Source organism: Cajanus cajan, chromosome 2 (genome assembly GCF_000230855.2).
Source record: "Cajanus cajan strain Asha chromosome 2, NIPB_CcT2T_4, whole genome shotgun sequence".
Lineage (NCBI taxonomy): Eukaryota > Viridiplantae > Streptophyta > Magnoliopsida > Fabales > Fabaceae > Cajanus > Cajanus cajan.
Genome location: NC_138518.1, coordinates 79,812,977 through 79,826,635, shown reverse-complemented (window position 1 = coordinate 79,826,635; position 13,659 = coordinate 79,812,977). Strand labels below are relative to the sequence as shown.

Sequence of the window (13,659 nt, the reverse complement as noted above, 5' to 3'; positions counted from 1 at the left end):
TTATTAAATAGAATAAATTTAAATAAACTTACTTTTAAAATAAGTGAATCTCTGATAACATTAAAATCATCATCACTAGATATATGTTACTTCACTTATATAATCACTAGAGTTAGTATATTAATGAAATTTGAAGTAATATAAATTCTAAGCTCGAATTTTAGTACCATTATTATTATAACTGTTTGAATTAAAAGAAAATATCACTTCACCAATATAAAAAAGGGAAAGGAAAAAAAAAACAAATTTCATAAACTTCACCGAGACTAAACACATTTAAAGTAAAAATTGAACGATTCGAATAAGTTCTCCATCACCAATTGTTGAGTTTTGACTGGTTTTAACTTATTCTTTGTTGGTTTTCAAATTAGATCGTTTTTCCATCATTGTTATTTTCCTTTTCAAATATTTTCTTCTTCCCAACTATAATTTCGCCACGCAATGCTTAAAGGAAATATATGGAAAATTGTTTTGAGAAAATATAGAATAATGGTCACAAAATACTTCAATTCATTTATACAGTTTTCATTCCTTTACCGTGAATTCATTTCCCAGTAAGTTCTAAAACATGGCAGTTATACCTATAACGTATAGCCTATAAGCTCACTTCCATTCAGACACAAGCAAGTTCAAGACTAGTGTTACATTTACTAATCCTGTTTTTCACTTTCTCTAAGTGTGTGTTTGGTTTGAATTTGTAAACGTAATTCTTGACTCTCTCTCCACGTTTTGAATTAAATTTACGTGGAAGTTGAAATTTTTTACTTCCTGAAAACGTGAATTTTCACGTTTAGACTCGGAAGCAAACACGCTATAACCCGAATTGTTTCGAGGCTATCGCGTTGCTACAATGCAGAAAATTTTTCAGAGTTCCCATGTTTTGCCATGAAGTTCGCATATTTGAAACTGTCACGGATTTTGGTCAATAATAGGAAAGGCCATACCCAAACCAGAAAGCCATCCACCAAAAATGAATATCGACAAGTATACCTGCAGATATAATGAGCATGCTCAGTGATCAACATTCAGTATAATCCAGCTTATACGGGAATTTAAGATATTGACTAAAGTGGACATTAGAAGTATAAATCATCACCGGGTATTGTAGAATACCTTTCTGATCTTTCACATGCAAGATCAATAACAATGAGACATTTCATCCAACTGCTCTCTGTAAACAGCTAAACTCTGTAGGTACAAATAGCAACATACAACAAGGGTATTATCATATATGTTCAACAAAATGAATATAACAAATAAATAAGACGCAATCTGCCAACTATTCAGAAAAAGCATGATAATATCTTATATATCCCAAACCAAACATCAGTAAAAAAATCTCACTGAACCCCGAAGGAAATGGATTATATGGTTTTCCATTAGGCTATAATCTCTGTTAGACTCAACAAATAGGTCCACGGTTATATATCTCATCTCAAGAGGCATCCGGGGAAAATCTGTCAGCAAATGGACTGCAGTACATTACATAATACATTGCCTCCGGTAGGCATCTAACGAAAATAGGACCACTCATATCAGGACATCGCATTAGGCATTAGCCTAATCTAGGTTGAGCTGGGTAGGGCCACGGACAACAAACTCTCCCTCCATGTTTTCAAATCAGCAGCATTCCTAGGGACTCAAACTCAAGACCCTAGTTGAGCTAGAACAACCACCCACAATCAAATCTAGGTGCTCGGTGGTAATGGAAAAGATTATTGTTTTCCATTTGAGAACATGTTCAATTATTTAATTAAAATTTCACATTGCTAGGATGTGTAAAGTTTCAAGCTTGCTTTTGAAAACCACCAATAAAAAAAAAAATTATCAGGGATGGATTGAAGGGGGAGTCAAAGGACTTCTGGCTTTTCAATTTTATATACAGACTGCGGTTTTTTATATATTAAAAAGAAATATTGTAGTTTTGTGACCCATTAATACAACTATGCTTGTCAACTTTGTTACTTTTGGCCCTCCATACATGTTTTCTAGATCCATCCCCATTTGTTGTGACATTGATTTTTTACTTGAAATGAAAAATACTTGACTTAATTATATACATGAAGATGATTCCCACTTCTTAAACGAGACATGGTATATATTTTTTTGGTAAGATTGAACCTAGGTAGCCGAGGGAGATGGGAGACCTGGTGGACGATTGAACCTCTGATGTCATCATAATGATCATATAACATCCAAATACCAAATCTTAAAGGTATTGCCACCAACGGAAATTAAGCTATAAGCTTTTTGTTAGATGTTGTGCATTAGCACATAACTTAGTTCTTATATTTATGAAAATTAAATAATAATATAACTACAAAATTTAGGCAATTCCGCAGATCATAAATACAGGTGATTATTAGCCAACAGGAAAAAGTAAAAAAGACCAAAAGCTGCAACAAACTAAGCCACATGACCCCATCACATACGTAGAAGCATGTGGTCCTTTCATGTTTCCCAAATATCACCAACCCTCCTCACATAGCATTGATCCTTCATTAATTTGACAAGTATTCAGGGATAATTTCAGCTCAACAATAAGACTAGGTAAATTAAATACCAGGCAAAGGGATCATACCTGACTGTATGCATAAACACCAGCTTCTGTAGGCCCCACAGGACTTCCTCTACTGATAAAATTCCCCCCTTTATATATGTAAAGCAACGGTATCCCAGTTGATAATTCTAAACTAATGACCTGTTTGTTGACAGAGTTAAAGTTAAACCCAGTCCTATTTTATTTAATGCCAAAGAAAAATTTACATAATTGAGATGGTGGCACTAATAAGAACTGCAGGATGCTACCTCTTGAGAGGTTAATTTTTCAAGATACATGATGATAGACCTCAATGAGTTTCCATGAGCAGCAACCATCACGTGCTTTCCTGACTTTAGTTGGGGTTCAATCTACAACACATGCTTTTCGGTATCAATTCTCATAGAAATTTAAAATGTTTCAACCCCAAGCAAGATATCAATGTCATACAAATCCAATAGAAACATTTACATTAGCGAATAAGAAAAATAACACCCTTACAGAATCTTCAAAATAGGCAACAGCTCTCCGTGAACACATTTCCAGGCTCTCACCCTTGGGAGGAGGAATATCAAAACTCCGACGCCACTCGTGCACCGTCTCTTTCCCGTATCTTTCTGCAGTCTCCTCCTTATTAAGACCCTGTAACTCCCCGTACCTTAAGAAGTGGAGAATAAAGAAGGGTAATTCTGTTCTTCTAAAAATCATTGAACATATCATATGAACAGGAAACATAGGCAAAGATTAATATCTTCATACATTCTTTCATTCAACTGCCAAGCTGTAATAACTGGAATAGATTGCTTTCTGGTTTTTTCACTGTAAACTTGAGTCCAAGTTGTTGCCTGTTCACTCTCATTATGGATGATAATAGGAACCTATAAAGTAAACATTTAGTTAAAAAAATCCAGGTTCTAAAAATATTTAACAGCTGTACAAAATACCAGTATTTTTATGAATACCATACTTTCTTAAATCTTAATAGTTCAGGAAAATAAGCCTTTTTGTTTTTTAAAGATTAGAGAATTGTAATATGTTGTACAGATAATGGTTTTCCCTACAAGTAGATCACAAACAAAGCTTTGCTTAAAAACTATAGCATATATTGATTAAACCTATACCAACTATGTTGGTCATAGAAAACACAATTAAGTTTGTTTTCCGATTACTTAAAATAGAGGAAATGAACAAATTAGAAATGGAAGCACCAAATGAGTGAAAAAACCAGTGAACTACTTGAAGATACCTTCTTTTGGTGGTGCTGAGTCATTGCAAGCATAGCCGTCATCTGTGCTCGAATCAGCTTAGACGTAAAAATGATATCAACCGGTATATGGCTAATCCTCTTACCAGCTTCAATGGCTTCCTCTACACCTCTCGTGGTCAAAGGCACGTCACAACATCCCGTGAACAAGTTCTTCTCATTCCACAAAGACTCCCCATGACGAATCAATATCAAAGTACTCTCAGTCTCGGCTAATAAACAAGGTCACAACACCCACCACTAATAAGATAAAGCAGAGCACCGTGACCATCCGGATTTTTCGTAATCAAATCAAAACACATAGCTCACAAATTGAATAACATGAATCACATATACGCTGTAATATCAATAACGTAGCTAAAGTTAGCATTATTTATATTAGTTTGTTGAGTTACTAGGTGGTCACTCTCCTCAATAAAACTCATGATTGGATAGTTGTATTATGCATGCATCAAGAGTTATGAAGAAAATAATTCCTTACTTGATGAGTCATTAGAAATGGAGAGTGGAGCAGGGTCAACGAGGGAGGCGTGAGAAATGGAAGCATGAATGAGATTCAATTTAGGGTGGCGAGTATTGCGCGTTGAGAAGAACCTTCCGAAGTTTGTAGAAGATGGAGGCGCGAACACGTGAACGTCGGAACCAAGAAGTCTCGTAGGTTGGTATTTAAAAGTTGCAGCAGCCATCACGTCTTGCTAATGGCGAAATCGTAAGTGAAAAACCCTATTTGCACACGTGGAATTGAAAATTTTGAAGCATGTGAGTATGCAGTGTATATTTGAGAAAGAAATGCAGAAGAGAAAGATAGTGACAAGGGTTGGACAAGAAGACAAGAATGTGAAGAAATTGATTGATAGCGTGATAGTCAGAAAGTCTCGGCAAGGGTTGGGGATGTACGACGCCGTTCCGTGTTGTTAATGCGAATCAAAAATTATATGCCATATCCTTTCCTTTCAGCCAAAACAAAAGTTATTGAAAGATAAATAGATGAGCAAAAAAAAAAACTTAGAGGGAAAAAGAATCTAGTTTTTCATTTTTATTATTTTTTATAAATAATCAAAAACTTATATTATTATTTTTTCTTAATTTTTTCTAATGTTGTAAACTAATCTATACATATTATACAAGGAATATATTTTGGTAGTCACCTCTTAAGGTTTTCAATTTTTAGTGGATGGTTATACTCCTTGAATAAAAAAAAAAAAACTCTTATATTATTTCTAAATAACTATCCATAATTTATAATATTTGTCTGTGTATAACTATTAGAGGCACGAAGTGTCTGGACCTATCTAATTTGAATAAAATAATAATAATTATAAGAATCAATTACAATGGTAAGTTAAACTTTTTATATAATAAATTAAATTGACATTTCTTAGATTTCATGATATTGTAGATTTTTTTTTTATATATTGACTCTCGTTAATCATTTAGGCAATATGAAATTACTTATATATTATATTGATCTCTTAATTGTTTGAAAACACAGCACTATGTCACCTTGTAAAAAATGCTATTGTAAAAGTAAAAAAATAAAATAATATATATATATATATATATATATATATATATATAGATAGATAGATAGATAGATAGGTTATATGTATTTTTACAAAATCTCTAGAAGTGTTTGTTAATTTACTGTTTTTATAGTATGATGAATAAATGTTTAAATAGATATCAAGAGTGATCATTGAAATAATTACCTTATCCAAGATAAAGATGAATTGGATATTAAAAACATATTTCTTTAAGATATTTAAAACTTTCATTAAAAGTTATTTATATAAGTTAAATTGATTATTCCAATTCAACTTTTAGATAATGCAATATTTATGAATCTTGCAATATGAACATGACAATTATAATTCAAGGATTTATAGGTTATTATGATGTTTCAATTAATATGTATGTATAACTGTTAAATGTTTACCATGATCTTCATATTTCAACTACATTTATGTTATGTGTGAGTCAAACTTGATATATGTGTTGTTACTCATCAATGAAGAGTTATTTTTTTTTCATATGTATGCTCCTCTAATTTCCAAAATTAAAGTCCTTCTTGATCTCTTGTAAGATATCTCTTTTAAATACACTTATAAGGAGGGAAACAAAAGTGTTGATTGATTGTCAAAATTAAGTCCTAACTCAGTTGACAAATTTTTCAAATTTTTTTGGTTTATTTTCATAAGCACTTTAATTGGTTAAATCAATTAAAACAAAATATATATAGATTATTGAAACTCAAAATATGAAGGAGCTCGATCAAATCCAGAATCAAACAACATTAATTTGATAGAGAAAATGATTTTTTTTTTTTGTGTGTGAGAAATCAAATTACTCTACTTAAATATGCAAAAATGGGTGAGGTTTGAGATATGTAATGTTGTAGGAGGTTGACACCTATGGAAAGTTTCCATTTGAAATTTTTTACATACTATTTGGTTTGAGAGAAAGGGAAGAGAGATGAAAGTTTTTTATATATCTTTTTGTTTAGTTTAATTTTTAAGAGACGAAAAAAAAAAGAAAATAAAAATAAATAAAATAACTCATAATTTTAATTTCCATTTGATGTCGAGAGATTTAGAAGAAAAATATGAAATTTTAAAATATTTTAAACATAATATCTAAAATATTTTAATTTTAAAATTATAAAAATATAAAAATAAATTATTTTTAAAAAATCTTTCTTATTCCCTTGTTAAGAAAAACAATAGTTACATCATTTTCCTCTCCTCTTTTAATTAAACACAAATTCTAACTCCTTAATATTTTATTTCTCTCCTCCAGGTCCCTCACCTCCATTATTTCTTACGCCCAACGCCATTCTTTAGCAGGTTCTATGCCATTGCCGTTTATCGTACTGCAAATCATTCTATTATAATTTGTTGTTCCATTCCTAAACCATAGTGCATGGATTTGATGATCAAAGCTATCGGGTATGCTATGCTATGCCTGTGATTCATCCGGTTCAGGTTGGCCAAATACAAGTCCTAATTAAATCTTAGGAGAAGGTTGAGGACTTGAGGTTTGTAACTATCTTTTTTTCCTTTTTGGTACGTAACTATGGTTGTCAGAAAGAATTAATACCCCAAGAAAGTTCAATTGATGGCAGAGAGTAAAATGTGTCCTGTCAACAAGGAAAGCAGAACAACGTGGGGGGAGCCAGGAATATAGTGGAGTCAATAGAATATTAGGATTAATTTAATTCAAATGATAATTGTGATGTGACAAAAACAAATATCACGTAACTCCAAGCGGTAAGGGTTGATTCACGCTTAAGCAAGGTCAGGGTTCGAATCCTGCCTTGTGTATGCAGCCGCGTTAGGATACTCAAGGGACGAACAAAAAAAATGTTACAAACATCTCATTACCCTTCATAATTTTTATATCTCTCTTTTATATTATCACCATTTAATATTTATTATTGTACTTATTTGCTTAAATTTCTCTCTGTTTTTAAGTTTAACACAGGATGAGGCTGTTAAAATTTGAACTTCAACAGTTCAACTAAACAGATATTTGTTTTAATTTTTATAAAAAGAGTTGTATATGTTAAACAGAATCTAACATATAATTTTCTCAGTTAAAATATAAAAAAATCTCTTAAATTTTATTTTAAAACTCACTCATTATTACATTGAATGATTTTAAGTTACCAACACATCCAAATCATTTATATCAACATATAAATGGATACTTCTTTTTAAATTTTTTTATTTATTTTCAATTAGACCATTAAATTTCTTCAATTGCTTAGAAAAAAATTATTAAAAAAAAAGCTTTTAATGTATTTTCTCACATGATTAATAATCTCTTTAATCCTCACATTTCGATAACAACTCATTTCATCATTTCTTCTTTTATTTTTTTCTTATTTTTAAAACCCCATTAAATCAGTAACTTTCTCATACTTTTTCATAACTATTCACTATTCACTTTATTATTTTTTATTTTAATTCTAATTTTTCAAATATAATTAAAAAGTATGGAGTGTTTCCTCCGCTAATAGTTAAAAAATGTGAAAACAGTGACTTGTTTTAAGTCACCATGAAATAATAAAAGGCCATCAAACATAAAAGATTAAAAATTACATTTCTTACTTTGAATTTTTTAGTTATTATTAAAACTAAAATTAAATAAATTAAATCACATTATCTCTCTATATATATATTATTTCTTTATTGTATCTTTATAAAAAAATCTGATTTTTTTCGTAACAATTGAATTTATTTATGTAGGTGGGACAATAATGCAATTGAAAATAGTTTTGATGAAACATATCATTATTGGGTTTATTTTTAATTTTTAATTTTATTGTTTGTGACAAAGTTAATATTTTTTATGAAATATAATTACAACATCATGTTGAAACTTACGATTCAAACTTATAATTGTGTTCATATTATATTAATATTATATATAAAAAAAACTAAGCAAAACTTAATTATTAGATTCTAGTTATAAAATAAAAATAATTTTGAAAGTCATGAAATAAATTTGAAAAAATCAAATAATTAATTCAAACTAAATTATAAAATATCAGTTTTCTTAGAAAAAAAGTTTGATATTACATAACCAAAACAGTTATTAGTTTTATATTTCATTTAAATGGATTTCATAAAAAAAAATAATAACCACTTTTTTTTTATCCTTGTGAAAATCATCTATGATATACTTTAATGAATAATATACTAATTTAATAGGTTATTATACTTAATAATTCAACTATTAACAATAGATAATATAAATATAATTATCTAGAATCAACATACTTATAACACCTGAATATACATATCATAATATATTTACACACAACACATACACATAATAATCTTGCACTAAAATATAAAAAAAAAAATCATAATTGACAGTCAAGCAATGCTACTAACATTTATTTACACTAGAGTAACTCAAAATATCAATACCATTATCACTGGCATGGCCTCAAATTAACTTCATCAATAATCTATTTTTATTTTGCTCTCATATCAAGTATGATCATCATAGTTCAATTACATGGAAACATGTAAGGATAAAGTAATATTCAAAATAATCAACAAAACTAGTATAAGATTGAAACTATTATACTATCAACATAAACAAACTTAACATGTTTTAACATAAAATCAATCTACAAACTATCAACACAATACAATGTGATTCTTGATTAGAACAACACAATAATCCAACTCATCATAATTCAACATAGCATGTGGATAACAAAAACATCAATACACCACATGCACAACTTATTATTCAACTCGAGCATTATTACAACATGGCATATGTATCACACGACTCATCAACTCAACCACATATGTACAACAAATCAATTATATGTGTTATCACACATTTTAACTAAGAGATATCCTACAATACAAGTTAACAATTTAAGTGATTTGACTTTATTAAACCAACAAAGCGCGATCTTTTCGATCTAGTTAGATCAACAGCCAATTTGGATAAAAAAATCTACAACAACATGATTTCTCGAATTTTATTATTTAAATTAATAATTCTAATATTTTTGTCAAGATAGAACAACTTGGGTGTGAGTACATCACGATACTAGCTTGCATAATTAAGCCACATATGAGATTAACTCTTCGGCTATCCTCTAAATACTACGCCTTTTTAGTATTTAGTTAGGGATTTTGGTCCCTAACCTTGTAAGTTACTCGATTGGTCACTTCATACATATATTCCTTGACCTTGCACACATACCACATCAGCTAAAGTCCTAGAGGACACTCAACAATTCACTTTAAGGGTCAACTTCCTAAGAAGAGTTTTTCAACAATTGACCTTGTAGAGCACCACAATAATATCCTCAAAATGGAATATCCAACTTTTAAACAACCTCTCTTATAACTCTAAGCCTATCTACTCAACACAACTCCATTCCTTAAGCATCCTCAACACAACTACTCAACACAATATAACATACAACTCATGTTATACTCCAATGATTTAATCAATTATATATACATCAATGTATAAATAAATAATATCATACAACATGTAAGTTCTCATACAATGTTTAACACTTAACAAAAAATAACATAACTTAAATAGGCAACCAACGCCTGATGCCATTTTTCCAGTGTTCAGTGTCATTAAGACAAAGAGCTTTCGGACTTGCCCATGCCCAATGTCAAACTACATGCACTCAATATAGATGAGACAGAGAGTTCTCGTCGCTCTTACGCTTGACGTGGCCAAAATTCATGCCCGACCCCATTTTAGAGAAAAAGTTCATGTCTAACTCATGTTCAACATCACTGAATTGGCGTTCAACATTGTCTAGTAGATAGTCTTTATCTTGATCACACGCCAGACACCTATCAAATAAAGATCTAACATCATCAAGTTATAGACATTTCCCTTTTTTCATGCTCAGCACCATTCAACCCAAGTCTGACGTGAGCAAGTTAGAGACATTTATCTCTCCTCACATCCGACACCACCATTCATGCACCTAATGTTATCATAATAGAGAGCTTTTGATTTTAGCCACGCTCAATGCCATTAATGCACGCCCAACATGATGGTGATTTCGAAGAATCATGAATTGGTTTAAGACCATCTGAAACTCAAACAACACTAACATGTATTGCACCAATTCATATGTGTATACAACATAAGTAATTCAATTCCCACCAAAAATACAACATGCAACCACAATTCAAGGCAAAGTGAAGAGTCGTAAACATGCAAGAACTCAACAAATCATATCTTTTTACACGATTCAACTCAACCACAATTCATAAGAGAAATATACAACACAACTTTATTAACACAAGACTCCACAATCAACAAAGATCAAGTCTAGCTTCCCTTACCTTTAAAATTACCAAAATCAAAGAAAAAAAGGAAGAAGAAGACAGTTTTCGAGCTAGCTCTGTGAAGCTACTTTGACTCACAACACTACGATTCTAAATCAACAACACAACTACTTAAGATCTTCAAGGAAGGATCATAACACTCCTAAAAAGGTATAGGGAAGAAAAAGCTTTCTCATACTCTAGAGTCCTTCTCGATATACTATCTCTTTAAGTTTATTTTAGAATAAACTTATGAAACCAAAGTCTTAAAAGAAACCCTATACATCCTCCTCCTATACATCCAACTTGACTTCTACTTAGAGACACTCTAGAACGACTAAAACTCCTTAGATATTTCTTAATTCTAGAGTTTTCTCAAGAATTAAACAACAAATAATCTCAATACACATTTAATAAAATCACTAATAATAAGTAAAAATGTGTAGTGTTACCAGAAATGTAAAAAAAATGCACTTTAATGATTACTTTAAACATCATTTAATATTAGTTGAAATGTAGAAGAAATTATAAAAATAAATTGTGTGTTAATTTTGTATTAATGAATTGTATTCATAAATTTAAACTAAAAAGATATTTAAATATTTAAATTTTTGGAATGTACATAATAAATATATATTTTATATAATTACAATTTATAATAAATATATTTTTCATAACTTTTTTCCTAAAAATACTATTGTTCATAATAACTATTTTAATTTATATATACTAGATTAAAAAACATAAATTCATAAAATTATATATATATAGGGGATATATTTTGGTAATCACTATTTTGATTTCCTTTTTAGTAAATCATTATACCTCTTGAATTAAAAAAAGTTCTTATATCTTCTCTAAATAATTATCTACAACTTTTAATATTTATCCGTGTGCAATTATTAGAGGCACGAAGTGTCTCAGACTCTCAATTCTTCTATTATATACTAGCAAGAAAAAGGCACTTCGTGCCTGGATTATATTTTAAAAAATAAATAAATAAAAAAGGAAAATTTAGATGTTACTCATAAAAAAAGTAGTTATTGAGAAATAAATAAAGGATAAAATGATCCATATAAAAATGGAAACAAAAATAATTATTGAAAGTAGTATCCCTTTTTATATATTAGTATATATTTATTAGTTTAAAGTTCTTAAATTTGATTAAAAAATATTTTTTTCTAACTTTTTAAATTAAAAGGGTATAATAGTAAAAAAAAAGTGGAGACCAAGGTAGTTAGCGAAAAGGATATCCTTTTTTATATATTAGTATAGATACGAGATATTTCTTTTTTTGGAAATTGTGTACTAAAACTTCCTTCTTCTTCTTTTTTTCTTGATGGACAAAAAAGTGGAACATAGTCCAGTCGACATTGGCAATTCATGAATTATGACCTAACGTCAGAAATTATTTTGGGCTCACGGGCTTGGGGCCCTGTAGCTTGCATTATACGCAGATATTTCTTTGTCGTGAAAAGACATTTTCGTTCAAATTCAAATGTTAAATTATTATTTTTTCTCTACATAAATTTTGTTTAGGAAACAATTTTATTAAAAGTAGTTAGATATTAAATGTATATATATATATATACTTATTTTAGCAAATAAATCAAATATTAATTCATAGAAAAAACTCGTCTAATCATTTGTGTAATTGTTAAATATTATGTATGTAATTACACATTGTATAGATGATTTATTTATCTAAAAACCCGTGTTCAATTTTTATCTTGTGCAAAAAGTTGATGAACAAATGAAAATTACAGTATGAAGAATAAGATTAGTCTTTAATTAAATGAGTTAAGAAAGACATGTAAAAGGACAAAAAAAAACTAACTCATTTTGTTCCATTTAATCCTTGTTAATAATAATTATCACTTTTTTAAAAAAATATTTTAACTCTTTTAATAAGAATATTTTCCTAAGTAGATTAATGAGTCATGTCAACCATTAAAAAGTCTGTACCAGATAATAGACTAAATTAAGACCTTGAATTTTAAGGTTAGGTGTATTTAAATAAAACTTTTTCTTTAAAAAAAACAACTTAAATTATGGAGAAAAAAAAACTTTTCCAAGCATGTATGTTATTGATCTCTGAAAAACAAAAACACTAAAAAGGGAAGATACTTCGATCCATGAAATTAAATAAATTAACTAAATTTAAATTTTTATACATAGTTAATTACTCTCTACGTACCTTTTCATTGTCAATATCTAGTCTAATTTTATTTATATTTATCTTTCGCTTTCAAACTTCAATACAACATGAGTTAAATATTAACCCTTATATAAATTATTTTTATATAATTTTTAAAAATAATTGTGATAAAATTAATAAATTTATTATATATAATAAATAAAAGACTTTTACCCTATTAATATATATATATAGAGAGTTATTTTATTTTGCACCTTAATTTTATGTATTTGAACATCCGAATCCAATTTGTTATTTCGTTGTCAAAATTTGTCTTTCATTAACCGGTATCTTTCTTATCCTTTGTTCTATTTTTAGCTTTTTAATACTTTATGCTTTATTCAAGTAGATATTTCTCACATTTTATTATTTTTCATGACAATAATGATTAAAAATATTTATTTTGAAAAATAAATTGTCCCAGTAGGATCTTGGATCGTCAATAGAAGAAGATAAATGAAAAAGTTGAGTGAGTTGATCTTTGTAATTTGATTTTAGGAGAAATTATTTGCATGGAGTATATAATTTGAATATAAGTGGTGGTTAAAGTATTGATAAGCGATGAGTAAGGGATGTACGTGTAGGTGGCGCCAAAATCAGTTTTCGAGAAGTTTTTGTCTATTGGTTATTAGTTAGCGGATGATTCATGTGGTCGACATTCGGAAGTTGAATGAGGTTCTCAAGTTCGGTGCACTCTGTGTGCGGACACAACAGACGTTAAACCATATCAATCACCATGTCAAACTCCCTAATTTTTTCTTTTTTTCTTTTTTCAAAAATAAATTACTTGCCATCACAAATCACACTGGATAATAAAATTGTACAA

General features: G+C 29.2%; 1 protein-coding gene across 1 annotated transcript; it reads right to left on the bottom strand.

Moving 5' to 3' along the window:
- Positions 1-493: 493 nt before the first annotated feature.
- Positions 494-4,745, bottom strand: LOC109816372 (2,3-bisphosphoglycerate-dependent phosphoglycerate mutase 1). The gene is made up of 8 exons (XM_020381362.3): positions 4,285-4,745; positions 3,786-4,015; positions 3,299-3,417; positions 3,041-3,197; positions 2,809-2,910; positions 2,582-2,701; positions 1,114-1,188; positions 494-990 (listed from the first exon to the last, which is right to left on the bottom strand). Exons 1-7 carry the CDS (start codon positions 4,487-4,489, stop codon positions 1,138-1,140), a joined length of 984 nt encoding a protein of 327 aa, XP_020236951.1. The 5' UTR covers positions 4,490-4,745; the 3' UTR covers positions 494-990; positions 1,114-1,137.
- Between the last annotated feature and the right edge of the window lie 8,914 nt (positions 4,746-13,659).

Coding starts and splice junctions, on each gene's coding strand:
- LOC109816372 (XM_020381362.3), bottom strand. CDS start 4,489: ATGGCTGCTGCAACTTTTAAATACCAACCTACGAGACTTCTTGGTTCC. Junction 4,016..4,284: donor CATTTCTAATGACTCATCAA/GTAAGGAATTAT, acceptor CTTGTTTATTAG/CCGAGACTGAGAGTACTTTG. Junction 2,702..2,808: donor AAAAATTAACCTCTCAAGAG/GTAGCATCCTGC, acceptor GTCAACAAACAG/GTCATTAGTTTAGAATTATC.